Source organism: Syngnathus leptorhynchus, chromosome 1, assembly GCF_054491065.1.
Source record: "Syngnathus leptorhynchus isolate UIUO chromosome 1, UIUO_Slep, whole genome shotgun sequence".
NCBI lineage: Eukaryota > Metazoa > Chordata > Actinopteri > Syngnathiformes > Syngnathidae > Syngnathus > Syngnathus leptorhynchus.
Genome location: NC_141195.1, coordinates 7,337,821 through 7,358,485, shown reverse-complemented (window position 1 = coordinate 7,358,485; position 20,665 = coordinate 7,337,821). Strand labels below are relative to the sequence as shown.

The 20,665-nt window shown below is 41.6% G+C and overlaps 6 protein-coding genes across 11 annotated transcripts; 4 read left to right on the top strand and 2 right to left on the bottom strand.

The window, feature by feature from the left end:
* Positions 1–241: 241 nt before the first annotated feature.
* On the top strand, positions 242–3,186 carry emd (emerin). Its single transcript, XM_085908845.1, has 7 exons — positions 242–398; positions 535–614; positions 882–977; positions 1,537–1,571; positions 1,668–1,699; positions 2,253–2,318; positions 2,385–3,186. Exons 2-7 carry the CDS (start codon positions 536–538, stop codon positions 2,563–2,565), a joined length of 489 nt encoding a protein of 162 aa, XP_085764971.1. The 5' UTR covers positions 242–398; position 535; the 3' UTR covers positions 2,566–3,186.
* Positions 3,187–3,433: 247 nt separating this feature from the next.
* Positions 3,434–5,234, bottom strand: LOC147061670 (ninjurin-1). The gene is made up of 4 exons (XM_085908860.1): positions 4,967–5,234; positions 3,993–4,227; positions 3,730–3,865; positions 3,434–3,643 (listed from the first exon to the last, which is right to left on the bottom strand). The coding sequence occupies exons 1-4, from the start codon at positions 5,033–5,035 to the stop codon at positions 3,562–3,564; spliced, it is 522 nt and encodes a 173-aa protein (XP_085764986.1). The 5' UTR covers positions 5,036–5,234; the 3' UTR covers positions 3,434–3,561.
* A 547-nt stretch (positions 5,235–5,781) lies between these two features.
* mrpl49 (mitochondrial ribosomal protein L49) lies at positions 5,782–7,044 on the top strand. Its single transcript, XM_085908833.1, has one exon. The coding sequence runs from the start codon at positions 5,824–5,826 to the stop codon at positions 6,331–6,333; it is 510 nt and encodes a 169-aa protein (XP_085764959.1). The 5' UTR covers positions 5,782–5,823; the 3' UTR covers positions 6,334–7,044.
* On the bottom strand, positions 6,759–10,025 carry haus7 (HAUS augmin-like complex, subunit 7). Its single transcript, XM_085908792.1, has 9 exons — positions 9,076–10,025; positions 8,655–8,770; positions 8,488–8,558; positions 8,234–8,295; positions 7,931–8,106; positions 7,731–7,842; positions 7,409–7,624; positions 7,234–7,342; positions 6,759–6,955 (listed from the first exon to the last, which is right to left on the bottom strand). Exons 1-9 carry the CDS (start codon positions 9,130–9,132, stop codon positions 6,882–6,884), a joined length of 993 nt encoding a protein of 330 aa, XP_085764918.1. The 5' UTR covers positions 9,133–10,025; the 3' UTR covers positions 6,759–6,881.
* las1l (LAS1 like ribosome biogenesis factor) lies at positions 9,234–11,480 on the top strand. The gene has a single exon (XM_085908777.1). It carries the CDS (start codon positions 9,446–9,448, stop codon positions 11,153–11,155), a length of 1,710 nt encoding a protein of 569 aa, XP_085764903.1. The 5' UTR covers positions 9,234–9,445; the 3' UTR covers positions 11,156–11,480.
* A 755-nt stretch (positions 11,481–12,235) lies between these two features.
* On the top strand, positions 12,236–15,100 carry crebzf (CREB/ATF bZIP transcription factor). Of its 6 annotated transcripts, none has more exons than XR_015065791.1 (4): positions 12,236–12,411; positions 13,380–13,943; positions 14,044–14,204; positions 14,378–15,100. XR_015065791.1 is itself a non-coding variant. In XM_085908825.1 (3 exons), the coding sequence occupies exons 2-3, from the start codon at positions 13,435–13,437 to the stop codon at positions 14,090–14,092; spliced, it is 558 nt and encodes a 185-aa protein (XP_085764951.1). In that variant the 5' UTR covers positions 12,236–12,411; positions 13,380–13,434; the 3' UTR covers positions 14,093–15,100. The 6 variants fall into 6 exon arrangements, 3 of the variants coding, with proteins under 3 accessions (XP_085764951.1, XP_085764935.1, XP_085764940.1); XR_015065788.1 differs by having other exon boundaries at positions 13,380–14,204; positions 14,378–14,454; positions 14,732–15,100; XR_015065790.1 differs by having other exon boundaries at positions 13,380–14,454; positions 14,732–15,100.
* The last annotated feature ends 5,565 nt before the right edge of the window (positions 15,101–20,665 follow it).

Sequence of the window (20,665 nt, the reverse complement as noted above, 5' to 3'; positions counted from 1 at the left end):
ACTGAGTTCCCACCACATTTGCACTAAAACACGCACCACATTGGTCTTCAAAAAGCCACGCAGGAATCTCGAAATAGTCACAGTAAAAGATTAACACATGCTAAACACGAACAAAAGTCAGAATTTGATGGGGTCAACTATTATGAGGACATTCTTAAATGTGTGCTAAATATGCAATTTTACAAAATCCCGTTAGAAACCTGATGCAAAAAAAAAAATTCAAATTCAAACTTCCATGTGGGAATAGCTATGACTGTGGACTGATTTGGCAGAGCATGTGACGTCATCAAGCTGGACACGCCCTCCGCCCTCTTTCTTCTCAGCCCAGACTCCCAACACTTTTCAGGCTCGGACAATTTTGTTTTCTCCAGCGCGGACCTCATTTCACTGATTCTAAAGTAAGTTTGAATCTTTTCACGGCACTGTTCAATTAGTCTTTTATTCCAATTGCCCGTCCGTTCTTATTTGCTTCTCTAAACCTGACAATTTACGAATCGATCGATCGATTAATCTATGAGACGTATTATTGTGCAGAATGTCTTTGCGTGACAAAAGCGATGAAGAGCTAAGCAAGATGCTGACTGACTACGGCATCAAACATGGACCCATAGTTGGTAAGAAAATGCACATACATTTTCATCCAAACAAAGTTAGTAATGTGCTCATCCTTTTGGGGGAATTGACGTTTATTGTTTCCTCTTTATGGAGTGCAATTGAAAACACAAACTGGTGAATTTGACAATTGAAATTCAACACCCCCCCCCCCCCTATAATTACTGCATTGCGTTTCTTACACCGAATAATCAAGCCAAGTCATACACGGTTGTGCATCTTTTTTGGAATACTATGTCGGTGACATTTCACGTGCATTTGTGCTGTAGATTCCACTCGCAAATTGTACGTGAAGAAACTTGAGAGGGCCATGGAACAAGTGCCTGAGAAACCCTCCTCTGATAAGACTTACTACAGAGAGGAAGGTAGGATACTCCTGAAATGAGGTCTATTGAGGCTCTCTCAAAATGATGACCTCACAAATCTTGACTGCTTCCTGTCCAATATTTGTTTGACAATGAAGGCTTATTTTTCCTGATAATGCTGATTCAAATTCCAAATGTGAAAAGCTTTCATGCATTCGGCCTTCTAGTTTGAAGCTATGTGTTCAACTCATGATTTGTGCCATTCCATTGTAAACATCTTCCCTTAAAGGTGTCCTGACTAAATGTTTGCTTCCCTCAAACTAAAAGAATGATTAAGAATTATAGCACCAACGAGGTCAACGCTGAGAATTACTTTTGTTTCTCTGACAACATTTCAAATGCTACAGACTAAGATTACGACACCTACGGATTATTTTATTCATTCATTCTTGAAAATCGTGAAATTTAATGAATAAAATGTCTGCATTAAGCTTCTAAACTGTAAACATGTTCTAAATAAGACGATCAACATTTGTTCGTTCTGTTGCCGGGACCACCAAGTCCAGAAACAAGTGACCTCTGTGAAAGTGTACTGATTTGTTACTATATATCTTCACAGAAGAAGAAATTACGTACATCACGTACCACAGTCCGGTGAGTGAAGCAGCTTATCATTTTGTGTTTGTACCTCACTTGTATGTTTTGCCATGCAGACAAGTCTTAGATTCCATCTTGCTTTCGTTTGCACAGGTCAGACATGAAGGTTATGGTTATGAAGACATGTGAGTGAAGCGTTACCTACCACACAAACAGTCTTCACACTCACTCACAGCTATTCCATTGTGCGGCTGGGTGGGGTAATGTGAAAACCTGCCCGACCGACCAAGTTAGCTTGTGTAATAATTAAGAATGTTAAGGTTGTATCAAAAATGGTGCTTCCTTATCAGCAGAGCTTCAGTGAGCTCTGTTTGGTTAACATCAGATCGCATTCGCTTCAGATAAATGTCAGCATGCAGCACACATACACTTCATTTTGCTAGCTAGCTAACATGTGGGTCTAATATTAGTGTCACAGGACTCGAGCAACTTGTTGTGTCATAGACAAATATAAACAGAGGATCTGGCCACTTTCAAAATAAAATATTTTTCAACAGGAAGTGCTTTTAACCTTTTTTTTTTCGCCACGGTACAGGTCTTGTTGGGGGACCACTGACGTACAGGATATAAGAGTTATTATAAATTGTGGGAGGAAATGCATAAACATTTTCAATGTCAGTAACTTTTGTATTATGTCCTCGTCGATGAGAAAGTGAATTTTTTTTTTTTTCTACCCAGGCTAAAAAGAAGATACAACAGTGAACCATTTGAAGATGAGGAATTAGACGGGGACATACAGAACACGTATGTCTGTATGCTTTTCGTATAACGGTAACACGACTTCCTATAATGGTCGTTCTGTGTTTACAGGCCCATCCAGCGCAGCAGCAAAGCAGCCAATCAGAACGCCGTGCACTCCAAGGAGGCAGTCCAATCCGGATGCAGCTTGTACGGGGTGATAAAAATGCTACTGCTGCTAGCGGTTGTGGCAGCTGCCTACTACATTTATTGTTACATTACCAAAGATGAAAATCCTTTCAAGATTCAATGATCAATAAATGACCACTTCTAGGATGCAATCTCTTGCACTTTGTTTTATACGTTGTCATTGGTTTGTATTCATTCTGTCGGCGGGAAAGAAAAGTTTTTATATTTTTACAGCAAGCGCCGTCCAAATCATGTCAACCCTAGCATTGTCGCGTTGAATATAAACACTCAAGTTGTCATTTGCTTGTGGGTGAATTTTGTCATCAAGGGTGCCATGCAAAATCAAATGATGTTACTTGTTCTGAAATTTGTAATTCACTACAATAATGATGTTTGTTCATCTATCTATGACAGCTATGTATAGTGACAAGCAGAATATTTAAATATTCGCGCTCAATGACAATGTTAATGTTGTCATTCTTCCAAACGACCAATAGGTTGGTGTCAACAGGCCCACCTTGACATTGCGTGAACAAATGTCTAGTAAAGTGAGATCACAATTTTGGTATACTGTACTGTATTTTTGAGTCTATTTTTGGTTGATGGGGTACTGTGAGTTGTCTTTTGTAAAATGTGTCTTGCCTTAATAAAGATTGCTAATTGGGCAAAGAAACTCAAATATGCATATGATTTATGTGACTGGTATATTAATCACTTAATCAATCAGGGGTTAAAATATTCTATACAGTGTATATACTGGAATTGTTTTTTTTTTTTTAAGAAGAAGGAAAAAAAAGACCCCCGAAAGCATGTTTTACAAATTGGAGTGGAAGTTGTTGCTGTAAATAGAACCACATCCTATAAGTGCCAAGTATCATTACATTTGTGTAATGTTACCAATTACAACTGAAAGCCAAAACGCTGACAAAATATATGTATTCATTTGACCATCTCATCCGTTGTATCATTTCAACAAAATTCGGAGATGTCCATTTTCATATAAATACAATCAGGCTGTTTATGTAAAAAAAATTGCAAGTTATGTAACATTTGGAAGTGTGGCAATACAAAGCTCTATGTACATATTGGAAAAACTGACGGAAGTGAAAGTGGTGCAGGTTCAAAGGCCAGTCGTCATGTTGAGCTCAGAACGTTGCGGGGACATCTCAGGTACCGCTTCAAGTATTGCTCCGTGATTTGGCCTGAGAAGGTGGAATTAGAATAAGGGTTCATGATTAAAGCAAGCAAGGGATGCGACTGTGTGTTCGCCGTGTTTGGCGGCCTGCACCTGAAAGCGTGTCCCTCAAAGCCCAACGCTGTGATGAAGATGTTGATGAGGACCGTGAAGAACACCATAACAGTCGCCGTATTGTTCATCATGTTCAACTTGGCATGTTTACGCACGTCGTTCAGATCGTACTTCACTGTTGCCGCAGAGTCGAAACAAAACAAATTAGTCATACGAAAAGAAGACTTGGGGAAAATGTTGTCGGGGAAAAAAACAGGTCACCAAACGTCGAAAAAGCCCAAGCGGGCCTTTCAGTTACTTGCCTATAAAAACGAGCAAAAGTCCCACGATGACTTGCAGCGTAATGGAAAGACACAGGAGGACAATGAGGGGGATGTAGAAACGATACTGCGGTCCTACATAGAGAACGGTCTTCAGCTGGGACGAGTTGGCCATCAGCAAGGCCACATCCAGCATGCTTTGAGCGGCACTCTTCTTGGTGGCATAGTGATTCATGTTGATGGGCCGATACACTTTGCCTGAGGGAGATCTTACCACCTATGGAGGACAGACACCACAGATCTGACTCGACAAATAGTATTTGTTTGCATGAGCGTCCAAGCAAGGTTATAATGTCTTTTTTTTATTTCCGCTTTCAAAATGTATCCATCAATTGGTTATATCTGTAAAAGATTATGATGAGGTGATGATAAAATGAATTGGTTTTGAATTGGAAATGAGACCAGCAACAAATATTTCACCTCCCTACTCTACAAAGAGTACACATGGAAGTTTTTTTTTCTTTTCCAAACCTCAGAGAGGTGCTTGTTTGTTTGATCACTAGGCACTTAGACGTGGAGCTACAAAAGGGAGTGGCGCCCATACACACAGGGCGAGTGACTCACCTGGGCAGACAACAAACCGTGATCATCCATACTTTCACAACAGCTCAAGTATTGTACGTAGGTAAGGAGGTAAATGGACCATCTATTGCAGTTTGTGGGAAAAATGCAAGGGATCATTTCTGTTTTGTTGCGCTTTGTTCACACATGACCCACACGGAAGAAAACGCAAGGGGAAACTTCTGTTTTGTTCGTCTTTGTTTACACACACTCACACATGTAGGCTCAAGGCATTTTGCCATATATTTACAAAATCCTGTTGTACAGGTAGGTGCGACATGGCACTTAAACTCAACTTTCTCAGAGTAACAACGTGCTCGTTCATCAAGAAATATCAGTGGGGGGAGAAAAAAAAATCACTGAACATCTATACATTTATATACTATCTATCTTACCTCTTTGTCTTTGTCATTGGGTTGATTGAGAGCGACGGCCTCCCCGTTGAGTGTGTGTTCTCTATCCATTTTGTCTTTCTTCTGTCTTTCTCTGTCAAGTAACTTCCCCTTGCTGTTGACGCCTGAAGTATTTCAAAAGGCACTCTTAGGAAACTGAAAAGAAAAAAAAATGTTGACACAGACAGGATGAGCAAGTCAAGAAGCTCCTCTGGTTACACCGGGAAGAGGGACGTTTAGTATAGTCAGGAAGATCACAGTGTAAAATAAATGTAGTACATGTTTCAGCCCATCCTCTGAGAGCGTGACCCCGCCTCTAACCGTTACCACGGGTGTCAAAAGTGAGGCCCGGGGGCCAGATCTGGTCCGTCATATGTTGCCTGCAAAAGCAAATCGTGTGCATTACCATCCATGATCCTTCCTGAACTGACATTTGATATAGTCATAAGTAATGAAGAATAATGTTGAAATATTGCATGTATTTTTTTTGTTACTAAACCAATTTTTACAGCAATTTGAACAATACAAAAAAAAAGAAGAAAAGTTGAAAAACCTAGTATCCTTGACTTTCAATATCAAAACTAGATGTCCATCAATTTGTTGTTGGAAACTATTAACCATTAATGTGGTTTTACTCAACTCACAAGATTTACAAAGGTTGAAATGGAACAGCTGTTTGCCCTTTGGCCACTCTGCCCCTGATAAGCGCTTTCCGATAGCAAGAAGCAAATTCCTTACTGACCCCGCTTTCTGGCGGTGTTTCCTACTTTTACCAGCAGGGGGCAGTGCACTTCATCTATGAAGCAGACAACCGGAAGCTCTTGTATAACTTCCGCCCTACAGGACCGTCACCACTTGTCATGGCGGTGTACTTAGCCTTTCGTTCGGCAGCGTTGCGTGGAGCCCTTGGTTTACATAGGAGCGCGCCGGGATCTCCCAGTGCCATTGTGGGATGCAGGTTTCTATGTGCCGCAAAAGCGCCATTCCAAGAATCCACAGAGGAATATGAATTTGTCAAGCGTCTTATACCGCCGTCACGGGTCCCCTCTCCGCCCAAGCACTCCGGACCGACGCCGTCTGGCTGGACCCCTCCGGCTGAGTCTCCTCCGTCACTCCCTTATATGATTCGCCGCTCCCGCATGCACAACATTCCGGTGTACACCGACGTGACCCACGGTAACCGCTTGATGACTTTGGTCCGGAAGGTGGAGGGCGACATTTGGGCTCTGGAGAAAGACGTCAAAGAGTACCTGAAGGACTTGACTGGCAAAGAATTGCCCACTCAAGTTAACGAGGTCACGATGACCTTGAGGGTGAAAGGACATTTTGATAAGGAGCTGAAGGAATGGTTGATCAGTAAAGGCTTCTGAAAGAGCTTGGACGATGAATGGCAAGTGGCAACTTGCATGAGTCAGATTCACTCGCTTGTACCACGTGACAGGAAGTCCAACTTTGGCTGGCTGACACCAAAAAGACTCTTGAGAACTTCATAAATGCATCATTCATGGATGCATCTCTATGAGAGCCATGCTGTGTTGCTCATCGTTATTAATGTCTGAACTGCTTCTAATGAGTCCAAATAAATGTTTATTGAGTGTTGACAATTGTATATACCCGACTGTTTAATTTCTTACAACACTGTTACCCATGTTGTTCACTCAACAATGATGCCTTCAAGTATGAATAAGAACCAATCTGAGGATTAAGCATTGCAACATGTTACCTTTTCACGTACAAAATGGGAAATTGGCAATAAGCGCTTCACAGTTTTCACACATTCAAAATTATGAACAGATGTGGGTAAACTTTTTATTAATGTACGACGATATTCAAGTACATTGAATACAGTTCCATTAAGAGAATAAAAAACAATGTAATTACAAATCAACATTTACAAATGAGATGAAAAAAATATTGTTCATGTATTCTTGGCTGCATTTAGGTGGGAGAGAGAAGCTTTGTATCGCCCCGTTAGTTTATCCAGTTGATCATCTGAGAAACACAAAACAAGAACAAAAATCTTGATGATGGAATCTACAAAAACCCTTAATTAAAATCTCATTAAAGAAAGCAATTAAAGTATTGTAGTTTATTTCCATCTTGTGACATCTTCAGGCAACTTTTTGGGAGATCCCCAGTAAAATAGCATCCATTGTATCCATCTCACTTTCCTGAAACATTTACTTACTGTGAAATATGGATGTTAGATATTGACTGCTAATTTTCATACTAATGAAGCAATACAAAATCAAACGTGTAAAATAACTCACAGATGGTGCCCTCTCCTTGGCTCGTGCAACAACGCTTTGTCTGGAGGTGGCTCACAAACTGCTTCGCAGCTGTTGATGCTTCCGATACCTCGTTCAGCATTTCCAACTCCTGTAGAAAGTCGCATTCCAAGTGAGCTCCTGATTCATCTTCAACAAATTGTGCTTGTGCTTGTACCGTGCAGAAAGCTTGCAGAAGTTCATAGACTCTCTGGAAGACCTGTGGGTCTGCGCTAAAGCGAGGTCTCTCTTTTGTGCAAAAAACTCTCAGGTGTGTCTCTTCCACGTGGCAGAACGTGGTCATCAGCTGCTGGAGTTCGCTCATGGCCACATGCAGCGCACGGCAAGTAGAGGCATGGGCATTTGGCTCCTCTTTTGTTGTCAGGAACTCACACTGAGTTGAGAAGAGCAGAAATCATTTTTTAGAGAACAACATCATTGACTTGTTAGTGGCAGCAGTTTTGCTAATTATGACTCGGTAGCCATGTTAAAGGTCATACCTTAGACTTCAGTTCCTCCAGCATGGAGTGAGTAGAATTAATAAGGGCGGCAATGCTCTCAGCATTGTCTCTTCTTGGCTTGGCCGATTTAGCGCCTTTGCATAAAACCGTTCTGATAAAAATACAGATAGATGGGAAGCAGACGAATGAAAATGGGAAAATGCTCAAGAAGCAGACTCTGGAGGAAGAGTGCAACATACGGGACATTTGAAAAACAGGGGTCCAGCGAAGGCGTGATGATTTGGGCAAGATTCTCATCTGTAAAGACCGTGTCGAGCAACGTCTTCATTTCGTGTGCAGTGGATGCACTTAAGTCCGAGACCTCAGCGATAAGATTTTCCAGGAACTGTAGCTGCTGGTGGCAACTGGCATCCCCCTGGAGGGAAAATGGAGGAGGAAACACTACAGGGACACAAAATACTTGATGTGTCCGTACGACAACGTTGACCATGCAACAGAGTCAGTCAAAGGCTTACAAGGGTTGACCACAAAAGTCTTCCCACCTTGATTAAGTCCAGGTTGTCTCCTCTGCACAGCATCAGGTCCTGTCCAAGTGCAGCTATCCCTGTTTAGAAAGCCAGAACACGTGAAGAAGTCCTGCTAAGGGCAACATCTATACTAATCTCTTGGGGTTGCCATTGTTTTCAATTTAAATCTCCACTTTTGCACATCCACAATTTTATAAACCTGAAGATTTGCCAAATGTGAAGTACACTTTTCATCAAGCATGCAAATAATTTAAAGACCATCATATTACCGTTTATCAAAATATCAGGATTTCGAGTTCTTAATGCATTCTCTTTCAAAGTGGCCAAGTTTGGATCAATACTGGGAAGACAAAAGAGGTCATTTGAACAAATCATGACATTTACTGATGTGCATATACATGCAAATAGTTGGCAACGTATGTCATGTTTTCCCAACCTGCAGCAGATCCAAGTCAGTATGTCAGTACGAAGCTGGGAAGGAGTGCAGAGCAGCTGCAGCATGTCCTCAGACTCCTCCATGTACACACAATCCAGCAAGGGACACGGCATAGCCTCAGAAAAGACAAACACGTCTTACATTCATGACATTTGTCAGGTGTCAGAGGTATTGAAGCTGGTGTTGTTTGCTATTAGCATTTATATATCCTAGAAACGTTGTTTAAAATATCGGGGGGGGGGGGGGGGGGGGGGGGGGGAATGGTCAAACAAATTCATAAGGTTCATAACAGATTCTAATCAAATCGGTAGCATCTGAATATCCATCTTTCTATTCTGGTACCTCGTCTAAAGAAAAGCTAATACTAAACAGAAGGCAACACGCGACAAAAAGTACTACAATAGAGAGATAAATAAGTTACCAGCAGGCGTGAATAAATGCGCCGAGCCTGCTCCGTCTCGTTCGAAACAGCCGCCATGTTCTTCGTCACTGACAAGAGCGCGCATGCGCACTGGTGAAGACGCCGCGACGCTTTTACCACGCCCCCCTCCTGTCTTTAGGTGGCAGCATTGAGCATAACAGTCTACAACCTACTAGAAATTTGGAAGTGTACGAAGAAGAAACCCATTTTCGAGTCGAAACGTTATCGCTCGCTAGCCAAACAAGACGAAGGTTTTCAATCTATTGTCACGTTTTGGTGTTGGTTTTAAAGAACATCTTGGGACTGTGGTGGAGTCTTGCGACTTGAATTTTGTGTACCCCACAAGACCGCTGCTACCTCTGCCTTCAAAATGAAGAAAAAGGTATCCGAGAAAAATCGCCATGTGGTAGCGTGGCTCAACAAAGCAGAATGGGATCAAGTACGAGAATATCTTTACACTAAAGATTCCACTCTACAGAAGAATGCCCTGAATAGGATTTCGGCATGGAAAGCAAGATACGCCAACAGTACTCCTGTGGCAATGGACTGCACCGCCGACTTGGTGAGGTGTCAGGTGCTGGACCGTTCCGAAAAGCTGGACTCTCATGACCTGGTTCTGCTTTATGGAGCGGCCCTGGTGAGATTTACTAACTTGATCACCGAACGCCAGCAAGGAAAATTTTCCCGCTCGTTAAGGAGATTGGCCGGGAACTTGAACATCCCAGAATGGATCGTAAACATTAGGCATGAAGTTACCCATCAGAAACTCCCTGCGTTGAAAATGTGCCGGAAGGCATGCGAGGTGGTTCTGGAGTGGCTCCAGCAGGAGTATTGGTCCAGACAGTTGGGAGGTGAATCCAATGTTGACTTGGACGCACAGTCTGATGAAGAGGATGCAGAGATGGACTTGAAACAGCAAGAAGACAAGCTGATTGCAAGGCAAAAAGAAATGGAAGCTTATAAGAATGTAAGGGAACTTTTGATCTCTTACGAAAAGGAGCAGTATGATGCTTGTGGGGGCGTACGCGAAGAAAAGGGGAAGAACTCGTGGAAAGACCCTTTGGCGGATATGAGCTGGATACTCGGCGAGATCAAACATTTTTCTGTTGAGTTTGCCGAGTTGCTTATTGAGGTCCTCTTGGAAGATGGCTTCCTTGTTCCAACAGCTGAACAATTGTCATCATTAGGCTGTGACACCTCAGACAGTGACTGCTTTTGTCCCACAAAGCCCAAACTCCCTCCAAATTTTCTGCGTTTTTGGGTCCCCCTTCTGAAATCGCTTAACTCGCCCACCTTCATCCATCTCTTCCTGGAGAGACTCTTTGCTGAACTGAAGCTTCACACCTACGAGCAGAGCAAACACAGGATGTACTACATTTCTGGGTGGATCTCAGAAGTAATGCTCTGTAACAGTAACAAAAATGATTATCACTTTGAAACAAAGGCACAGAGGAAAGCTAGGTTGAAGGACAGGATTTTTGTCAACCGCATCCACCTGAGGTGGCAGCAGCTTCTGTCTGCCTGCTTAGATGCTCCCTGTGCTAGTACGCCTTACCTGCTCCAATTAATCTTGGAGGACATGGAGCATCCTCTTCCTCTGGAAACCCAGCAGAGGCTGCTGCAACTCTGCTCCATCTACACTCAGACAGAAACCTCTGACCCAGACACAGAGCAGGAAAAGCGGCCTATTTACACACTGGAGAGTTTGCATGACAAACTGCAACGTTCAAAGCGCCACGGCCATTCGGAACCGCAGAAGCAAACAGCAGAAGACAACAAATGGTCAGATGCTGAGGCGGAGAAAGCCAAAGTGCTCCGGGGTTCCTCGTGGCAAGTGTGCTTTGATAAAGTTTTGTGGAGAAATTTCCCTCTTGGAAAAGTGCCCGGCCAATCAGATGAGCCCTCGTGCCTGATGCTGGACAATTATTCGACTATGACCGTGTCTGACCAGCCAGCGGAGATGGAGAGCAGCACGACGCAGAAGGTCTCGGGACTTTCTGCTTCCACGAGGACAGCTGATGGTTTTCTTTGGACCCACAGTGACCTCAGCAAGCTCAAAACTGGACTGCAACTTTTTTGAGTCTCATTGAAATGTCAAATATACAGGCTGGTTGTTAAAAGCACATCTTTTAGTGGATACCAGTATTCTTTATTCTTATTTAAAAATGAATGATTACTCAACAAAACTGACACTTTCTACTGACTTTTTAAACAACCATTATCATGTAAGAAAACAGCTATTACCTTCTCCACAGCAATTAAATGCACTCGACACCACGACAATCTGACGTGGTGGCGTGTAATATTTTTCTGTCTTTGTGGTCAATAAAAGTTGTTGTTGGCAGTGCATTCAGATTCTTCTTTTTTTTTTTTTTTTTTTTTTTTTTTTTTTTTTTTTTTTTTTAACACAGCGCTTTTCCTCATTAGGGTCACTGGCCTGCTTTCCCAGTTGGCTTTGTGCAAAACAACCTGCATTTGTCTCAACAAACAAACCACTCACACAATCCAAAAACCAAAGAAGTGTGTTCTTGGAAGGGGGAAGGGTCATGTGGAAGGAAACAGGGTCATAATAGGGATCTTTTAAAAGAAATTTGAGGGTAAGCAACAGGTGACTAAAACTTCTAATAGCACATCAGGCCTCCAAAGTTTTACTACATATTACTGGCGTAATGGCAAAATTCACTCAAAATCTATGAAAATGTCTTTTTCCTTGACTTTGTGCAGATCTTCCCCTCTCTATCTGTTAACAGAATGCAACCTGCTGCACAAGCTATTTGTTTGGTCTCACAGTCTTGGCTTCGTCATGTCAACATTTTAATAATGTGGGCTATGCAATTGACATGAGAAGATGAGCGCATTTCAGGTTTATACTGAAATTGTACCTGAAATACCAATGTCTCATACTTTTTACAAGTACATAAACGTAACGGGTAAAATGGAGGTCACACGTTTCGTGTTCAAACTCCAGTATGATTTTTTTCCCCCCAATAACATTTATAATATAGGATTAGAACCACAGACATGTTGTATTGATGTATATGTAATTGCATATTGTTAAGAAGCGGTATCAAAGTTATGTGAACAAACAAAACAAAAACACGTTTGTTTCGTGGATATCAACAAAGGCAAAAACTACATACGTCATTAAACGCAACACCGCGCCATCTTGAAAGTTGAGTTGGGAGGCCTTACAGTTCCCGCAGAGTCTTCCTCGAGACACGCCACTTTTGGATGTGCGCATTGTGAACTACCAAGGAAATTATTCGAAACTGTGATATTTTTATCCACGATCACCCATCTGTATCGTTGCGACTTCGTCCACGTTTGCGAAGAACGGTAAATTACCCGTCCAGGTTTTGTGAGTCACCCGTGTATTTATTTAGCGCGCTTAAACTAGCTTAAGCAAACAAGATCGCAAGAACGACGCGATCGGACAAGGCGACTGCTTAAACAAAAACAACTGGGATAAATCGTTGCTTTTCTCTTGTAACTAAAAGTTTAAACATTTTCGTTTAAGCTTAGATGGTCTTTGTAATTGCTTTTAACTGCTTTGATCTGGGCCTTGCTTACATTCGCTAAAGGCGCTAAAAACTAGAGCGTAGGACGCAATTAAATGACACATCATGTATTATTTCTGTAACGACGTTTAGCAGGCAAATTTGATCAACAAATATTTGCACCGTTAATCAGATGTTACGTGTGCTCGAGAGGTGTTTAAGGACTTTGTGTAATTCGGCTAGTTCCGGTTGGCGTCGAGAAGTGTTCTCGGTCAAACGTTAAGCATGCGGTCGCTGAGCTCAATGCAAAATGGTGGCGCCTTAAAGCGAATGGCTCCGAACATGTGTGCTTTTGTAATGTCTTTTCATAACTCGACATTTCTGGACGACTCCATACAGAATATCAACTTGAGTGCCATTAAAAGTTTCGCCAGCACGACCTTTATAGTTTTCCTTGGCCGTGAGAATGCTAAAATGACGTTGTTTTGTAACGTTTACGTAACAAGCCAAAAGTCCAAACATTGTTGATAGATTTTGTAATTAGTTTTTATTGAACATCGGGCTCCAGAGAAGTTTTTTCTCCATTTTATTTAAGCCCATTTCTTTAATGGGTGTGTGTAGTATTGTACTAATGTATCCATCATATTAAGTAGAATGAGCTCACAGATTAAATGTTATTCATTTGGACAGGTGTATCTAACAAAGTATATTTTAATAGTAAGAGGCCCTGCAATCATAAATCGTTACTACTAAGTTTAAAAGTTTCTTGCATTGAAATGTAAACATCTACTCTCTTTATCTTTTCAGGGATAAGTTCTGCATTTGCTGGACATTTATCTATATTTGTCCACGTCCAAACAAAATGATAACCAGGAGAAGAGGCAATTGCAGCACTCCACTGAAGTCCCTGGAGGTTGAAGTGAGCACTGCTGTGAAAACTATAGAAGATCATCACCCATGTCTCCCCGAGGAGTTCCAAGTTGATGACTTCAATATGAGAACGGAGTTGGATGAATTTCTGGGAATCGAAGACCTGGAGTGGTCTCCCGAGGGAGAGACAACGTCGCCAGTCTTTGACCTTGAGCTTGGTGATTTTTACAGCAGCAAGAATGAAGATTCTGGTGCAGAAGTATCAACCGTCTCCTCTCCAAGGAGTGGGTCATCCTCCGTGAAGATGAGAAATAAGCAACGGCAAGCGAGCCAAGTCAGCAACAAAAATGCAATCGCTGCTCGGATGAATCGTCTCAAAAAGAAAGAGTATGTTAACAGCCTTGAAAAGAAGGTGGGCATCATGTCCACGGAAAATAACATGCTCAAAACAGAAAACGCTCAGCTGACCAAACGAGTGGAGGAATTGGAAGATGAGACCAGGTACCTGCGAGCTGTGCTGGCCAATGAGAGCATGTTAGCTCAGCTGTTGTCACGGCTGAGCGGTGTGAATGGCATGAAATTATCCTCCTCGCTTTTCCAGGGCGCCGACTCAAACGAGCACGACTACTCACTGCCACGGAAACGTGTGAAAGTGGAGGCCAAAGAGACATCTGGTGGCGTGTGCCTCCACGTGGACAAGAACCATGTCTCAGTGGAGTTCTGCACTAAGTGTGCAGCCAGTGCAAGTGCGGCACTTAAAATGTAGGGTCAAGTACTTACCTCTGATTTCACATAATGAGATGAGACACGGCTCTTAAGTTCTGACCATCTTGACGATGGACGAAGACTGTTTAAATAACCAGGACCTGCTGATAGTGCATGTGTTTGATGACATGTCGGCTCGGGTGCTCGTTGCCGCTAAACCTTGTTGACAGTTTCTTCTAGGTAATGGTTGCTTCTACCAATGAGGGATGAATGGCGCTCTGAACACCTTAACCTGCTTGACTCCATGGTAAGGATCAGAGCGGAGAGAGTTTTCCCCCCCACTAGTGTTGAAAGGCATTTTGTTTGGTCAAAGCTAATCTGTAAAAGCTGTGTAAAGAAATCTTGAATGCAAGATGTATAAATGGCGGTGAAGGTCCACAAAGAGTAAATTGGCTATCAGATTCCAGAAACATGGAAGAGGATTCAAATGGAATGTTTTTCCAATGGAGCTCTTTGTGAATCGGCACCATGTTACAGAAGAATCCCTTTAATTTAGAGCCGCCTGTTTTTCTTTATTGCTGAAGTGGATTCTGCTGGTGGAGGTTGAAGAGACTGGACAAGCTGCTGCCACCGTGGCCATTTTTGTCTCTCTTTTTTTTTTTTTAAAGGTAGTATTGGTAAAAATGGTATTTGTCATTCTATTTGCCTATTTGCCACAGATTTCCTAGTCAAGAGTTTCTTTACTGGTTTTTGCGAGCTCAATACAACTGGACTATGAGTGTTTTTTTTTTTTTGTTGTAATAATTGAAAGATTATATCCAGAATCATCTGCTTTAGGTGATTATATTGTCATAAGATGTAAATATGTACATAATTTGATAATATGAAAGTGTGTCCGTTGAGGTTATTGACCTCTGCAAGAAGATGAACAAATAAATCCTATTTTAACTGTTTCAGTTGCAAATATTTACATTGTTTTTGTGTGTATTGTTGATATTAATGCACCTCTCTTTCTCTTTCTAAACAGCAAGCTCTCTCCCGATAAAGGTCTTTCTTTTCCTCGGCATTTGGGTCAAGTCTGGTAAAGGTTCCAAGTTTAAGGCATGCGCTGAAAAAGGTCCATAGAGATGATCTTTTACATTTCGGCCTTTTTTCCACTTGGAAAGAAATGAACAGAAATGTCCTTAAGTCGTTCATAGTTTTAATTTATGCACAGCTAGGGATGGGCATGTGACCTTTAGCTGAGAAAATTTGGGCTCATGTGTACAATGGAAATCAAGCCTACAATAGCAGAATTGACAGGTTTTTGTAGAATATATATATTTAAAAAAAAAAAAACAGACCAAGATAAATTATTTCAAAACTTGATGCCACTGTTATCTGTATAAACTGCCAACGCAATTGAGTGGAAGTAATATCACCACAATGATCACTCTGGAATGAAGCCTTATGGAATTAATCACACTCATTAAAGCTCATGTCTAGGAGGTGCTGGCCAGTAAATTAGAATATCATCAAAAAGTTGAATTCTTTGAGTAATTGCATTCATAACGTGAAAATTCCACATTATTTTCATGCATTTCACACAGACTGATATATTTCAAATGTTCATTTCCTTTAATGTTGATATATATATGTGACAGCTAATGAAAACGCAAAATTCAGTATAAAAAAATTTGAATAGGGTATCTCAACAAATTAGAATAGTACTTTTTTTTTTTTATTAGAAATGTTGGCCTACTGAAAAGCACGACCATAAAAAGGATGAGCACTCAATACTTGATCGGATCTCCTTTTGCCTCAATTACTGCATTAATGTGGTGTGGCATGGAGTCGATCAGTCTGTGGCATTGCTCGGGTGTTAATGAGAGCCCAGGTTGCTCTTCATCTCCTCTGCATTGTTGGGTCTGGCGTTTTTCATCTTCCTCGTCACAATACCCCATCGGGATTAAGGTCAGGCGAGTTTTCTGGCCAATCAAAGACCGGGATACCATGGTCCTTAAACCCGGTACTGGTGATTTTGGCACTGTGTGCAGGTGCCAAGTCCTGTTGAAAAGGGAAGTCTGCATCACCATAAAATGGGTCAGCAGGAACCATGAAGTGCTCCAAAACCTCCTACTAGACTGCGCCATTGACCTTAGACCTCACCAAACGGTGGGCCAACATCAGCAGATGACATAGCACCCTACGCAATCTCTTGACAGTGGAAACTGGTCTTCATGCAATGTGGATCCTGTACTTCTGCACTCTTCCTCCAGACTCGGATCTTGATTTCCAAAAGAAATGCTAAATTTACTCTCATCAGCAAACATAACTTTGGACCACTCGGCATCAGTTCAGTCCTTTTTGAAATTATTCAACTTTTTGATTCTATTCTAATTTACTGGACAGCACCTGTACTCCTGCTACCATTGAGAGTGGCTCCCCGACACAAAAATATTTGTTCTGGTAGGCTTTACCTGATTATTATGTTGTTTAGCAGAACCCTGAACATTTTGTACTGATTGATATTTGGAACTGTTCATAATTCCCTCCATGTGAACCAGGCCCCAGTATCATCTGAAGAAAACATGATGCAGTCGCCACCATGCTTCACTGTAGGTATTGTTTCATTTATTTGCTGGATGGGGGGGCAATAAACACTATTGTTTGTGCCAAACAACATAACGTTTTGATTTTGGCCCCAAAAAAATTATAAAGTAGCCTTCATTGGATTGAAACACATTGTGTGTTTCATTTTGTAAGCTGTCTCCACTGCAAAGGCCACATAGTGCTATTTTGCAATTCTGTTGCCCCCTTTTACTGATAATGTTGAAACCCTTCTGTGTACTATGGCTAGTGCCTAAAGATTGATGTGACGATAAAAAAAAGTCAGGAAAAGCCTACTGGAGTATGGTGGCAGCAGTGCATGCTGAGTCCATTTCAACATGGGTTTCCAATTGATTGGTTAGTGGTCAATTCTGAACACTGCCAGTCACCCTCAAAGTTTTTTTCAGTACAAGTTTTGGTCACAATATTGGAAAAGTTTTGAAATGATTTATCTTGGCCTCATATTATGTGATAAAAACCTTTCATTTTCATCATATACGATTTAATGGTAAGAATATGAGGAAAAATATAATAGAAACCACATTTATAATTTATTTTTCAATTTTGGTTTACTTGGTCAACAAAAGTTCAATGGTTTGGGCAATAAGAGGTCAAGCGCTTACTGTAGGTCATCTCCTGATCTGCACACACTAGTATTTTAGCCCATTTCTCCATGCAGACCTGTTCTAGAGCAATGATGTTGATAGGCATCACCGGCTTTTAAGTCCTTCCACAGAATTTCTCTGGGTTCGTGGTCTGGAAACTGATCAGGCCACTCCAGGATTTTTTTTAAATGCTACTTCCAGCACTCCTTCATTGCCCGTGCGTTGAGTTTGGGATCATCGTCATGCCAGAAGACCACGCGACATTTTATCTTCAATGATGCAAGGAAGTTTGTCTCTATTATCTCCTCTGCTGGAAACAGCCCCAGAGCACCCCCATGCTTTACAGTAGCTTTGGTTGTGGGATTGAATTTAGAATCCCTCTTCCTCCGAACATGAGTTGAATTTGTGCCATCATTTATCTGACCTCATGGTAACACCTTTAATCTTCTAGATCATCCGTCTGTCTATCAATACAACCTGAGCTTCTTTTCAAAGACATTGCAAATATGTTACCCTTGAATGCAAGGAGAAATCTTGCTGTATTTGCGAGGTCTCAAAAACACAAGAATCCATCCTTTACCCAGCATTTTCTCAGTCAGCCACGGAAAAAGCAACAAATGTGTTTTGAAACGTGGTTGCGACATAAACAAGCGGCGAGGCCGGGGGAAATACATCAACCAAACTAATGACAATGCTGGACCGATGCATGGATGCTGCAATTCTGTAATCGCATTGATTCAAAAATAATTGAAGAAAAGCGGCGAGGGAAGAAGTGTGGAATTTTAGCTGGAAAAGGTTTGTGTGATTTGTTTTGAACTTCCCGATTAGGATTCCAGTTTCCGCGATTGGTCAAAACCAAAATAAGGTAGGTGACACATCGTCCAATCAGCGTGAAGTATTCCCCGAGCACATCGCAATGGACTCGTCCCTTATTGAGTCCGCGAAGGAATTAGTGATTCTTGCCAGGTTAGACATTGGGAATCAGAAGTCCCAAATGAGACCACTTCCAACCATACTTGTTGGACAATAACGTTCGGTAAAACCAAAAGAAACAAACTTATTACAGATACACAGAGAAACCACCAAAAGTGTGAAGGTGGGAATCCCCAGCGAGATTCATCTCCAGGACTAACTCCAAAAAGGTTAGGACCTCTGAGGAGTTGTTTGGCGCATAAACGAACATCGTTTCCCCTCTCATATATTAGGTGAGTGACACCGTACAGGCACTGGGTAGATAGCAATAAGCATAACCATACCTGCTTGGTGCCAAAGGGCAAAGTTCACAATTGAAAAATGACCATTGTCCAATCCGAGATGGATGTTGAGACGAGCCTGACTACACTTGACCTCAGACATCACAATACCCTAGCTCAGGCTCCTTCTCTGCCTGAATGATGACATTCCACTTCTCTGGAGCCAGAAATAAAATAGAAACAGTGGTGGAAAAAAAGACTTTCCCATAGCATGGCTACTTGTCCTTTTTTTTTTTTTACAACACACTCATTTATGGAATACAGGATGAGACCACTGATGACTATAAATTGCTCAGTCATGAATTTCAGTTTGCCGGTATGAACACAGCGATTGACTGGCCTCTTGCCCAAAGTCAGTTGGGATAGTTTCCAGCTCACCATAAATAAATGAATGATAGATGGATTTTTACAACTGTTTCCTTGGCTGCATGAGTGTACTAATCCAGTCCCAAATAAAATCAAAAAAAGTTGATGAGGGGACAAGCTATCATTTTGACACAACCCAGATCTAAATGGTGACCAATTTGATGGATTGGAAAAGTAATCAATCTTACATCAACTCTGAATGTTGGGAGCTTCCTATATATTTGAAATAACTCCACAGAGAATCAGTTGAAACAAACAACACAGGATCACACAGACTTGTCAAAGTTATTATTGTAGAATACTTTGATGTATTTTTTTCTTTCATACAGACAAAAGGTGCAGGACTTAATTCCCGATAAATTATCTTAGATTTCCATACAGTTTGTCTACAGTATACAGGTGTGTTCTTCCTCATATATATAGATATTTATTCGCTTAAATAACAGGCAGGTAACTCTTTAATATATTCAATAGTCTTTGTGTGTGTGTTGTGTTTTTTTTGTTTTTTTCTCAGCACAATTCAGGCTGCATTTTCTGTCCACAGAACAGCTCTGCATTGTGCAAGAAGGAGGACCATCCATTCCACGCACCAAATTTACAACAGTGTGTATAATGAATAATGTAAAAGCTTAAATTCTCCCCTCGGGCCGTAAAAACCTGCGGCAGATCTAAAAGAGCAGCCTCAACAATGCACGCAATGGATGCATCGCACTTCTGCAGTCTCTAGCTCTGTGCCACCCTCTAGTTGTCCAGCCTCATTTTGTCCAGTGCTTTCGATCATAATAAATAAAGTGACTTTTGTCTCCTGCTTATCTGCAGAGTGAGTCCCCACTACGGTCTCGAGAGACTCGAAATGATCTCAGCACCTCTGCACGCTTCAGGGGCTGCTCACTGGACAGAAAACGCAGCCCTCGGAATATGCTCAGGAGAATATGCATTGGATGTTTTCCATCAGTGGGAGCACCGGTGGAGAAAATCAGTAATCATGTCATGTACAAGTGCTTCTGTTTAGTTTTTCATCTCCTTACAAAAAGCAAACGGACTAAAAGCAACAAAAAAAAAACCAACCAACAACATAAAATAGAGTAACAGGAACATAGTACCTGTAAATTAAAGTTGCGTGTGTGCACTTTAGGGGTGAGCTGTACAGGTTTGATGCAGTTGTACAATTTCTAATTTTGGATAAATATATTCTTTTTCACATTCTGCTTTTGCCTTCTGGTAATCTATCTCACAACATCATAATGTAACATGGCTGGACAGATGGACAGAAATGGCCGGAACTGATTTGTCTAATTTACAACACTGTAGATTTGCTCAGCATGTTTGGTGTGCGTGTCTTTTTTTTGTTTTTGTTTGTTTACCGTAAGAAGCACTGACAGAGCTGTGCTACGAGGCAATGAAATAGACAAGGTTAGACTTGAACAGGTGTGTGTGTCTGTGTGAGTCTGTGTGTGTGTGCGTGCGTGTGCGCATGAGAGAGCAAATGTGGAGAGTTCATAGCACACAGTCGTGACAGTCGTCTAAATGATTTACCTACACATAAAGAGTGACATTAATGATACCAAAATGCATGCTTCAAAACAGACAGAGTAACACAATGCCACCATCCGGGGTGAAGGCGGCGACCATAATGATGATGAGCATTCAAGAAGACAAGAGTTCTGTACAGTTACGGGTTTTTCCAAAGAGCCTTGCACCCCTC

Bases quoted from the DNA above. Each gene is read 5' to 3' on its own strand.
- LOC147061670 (XM_085908860.1), bottom strand. From the start codon at position 5,035: ATGGATAGAGAACACACACTCAACGGGGAGGCCGTCGCTCTCAATCAA. The intron at 4,228-4,966 runs GTAAGATAGATA...TGTCCTCCATAG, and splicing joins CCAATGACAAAGACAAAGAG to GTGGTAAGATCTCCCTCAGG. The intron at 3,644-3,729 runs GTGCAGGCCGCC...CCACCTTCTCAG, and splicing joins TTTGAGGGACACGCTTTCAG to GCCAAATCACGGAGCAATAC.
- las1l (XM_085908777.1), top strand. From the start codon at position 9,446: ATGAAGAAAAAGGTATCCGAGAAAAATCGCCATGTGGTAGCGTGGCTC.
- crebzf (XM_085908809.1), top strand. From the start codon at position 13,435: ATGATAACCAGGAGAAGAGGCAATTGCAGCACTCCACTGAAGTCCCTG.
- mrpl49 (XM_085908833.1), top strand. From the start codon at position 5,824: ATGGCGGTGTACTTAGCCTTTCGTTCGGCAGCGTTGCGTGGAGCCCTT.
- haus7 (XM_085908792.1), bottom strand. From the start codon at position 9,132: ATGGCGGCTGTTTCGAACGAGACGGAGCAGGCTCGGCGCATTTATTCA. The intron at 8,296-8,487 runs GTAATATGATGG...CTTTCTAAACAG, and splicing joins TCCTGATATTTTGATAAACG to GGATAGCTGCACTTGGACAG. The intron at 6,956-7,233 runs GTGAGTTATTTT...TGTGTTTCTCAG, and splicing joins CCAAGGAGAGGGCACCATCT to ATGATCAACTGGATAAACTA.
- emd (XM_085908845.1), top strand. From the start codon at position 536: ATGTCTTTGCGTGACAAAAGCGATGAAGAGCTAAGCAAGATGCTGACT. The intron at 615-881 runs GTAAGAAAATGC...TTTGTGCTGTAG, and splicing joins CAAACATGGACCCATAGTTG to ATTCCACTCGCAAATTGTAC. The intron at 1,572-1,667 runs GTGAGTGAAGCA...TCGTTTGCACAG, and splicing joins ACATCACGTACCACAGTCCG to GTCAGACATGAAGGTTATGG.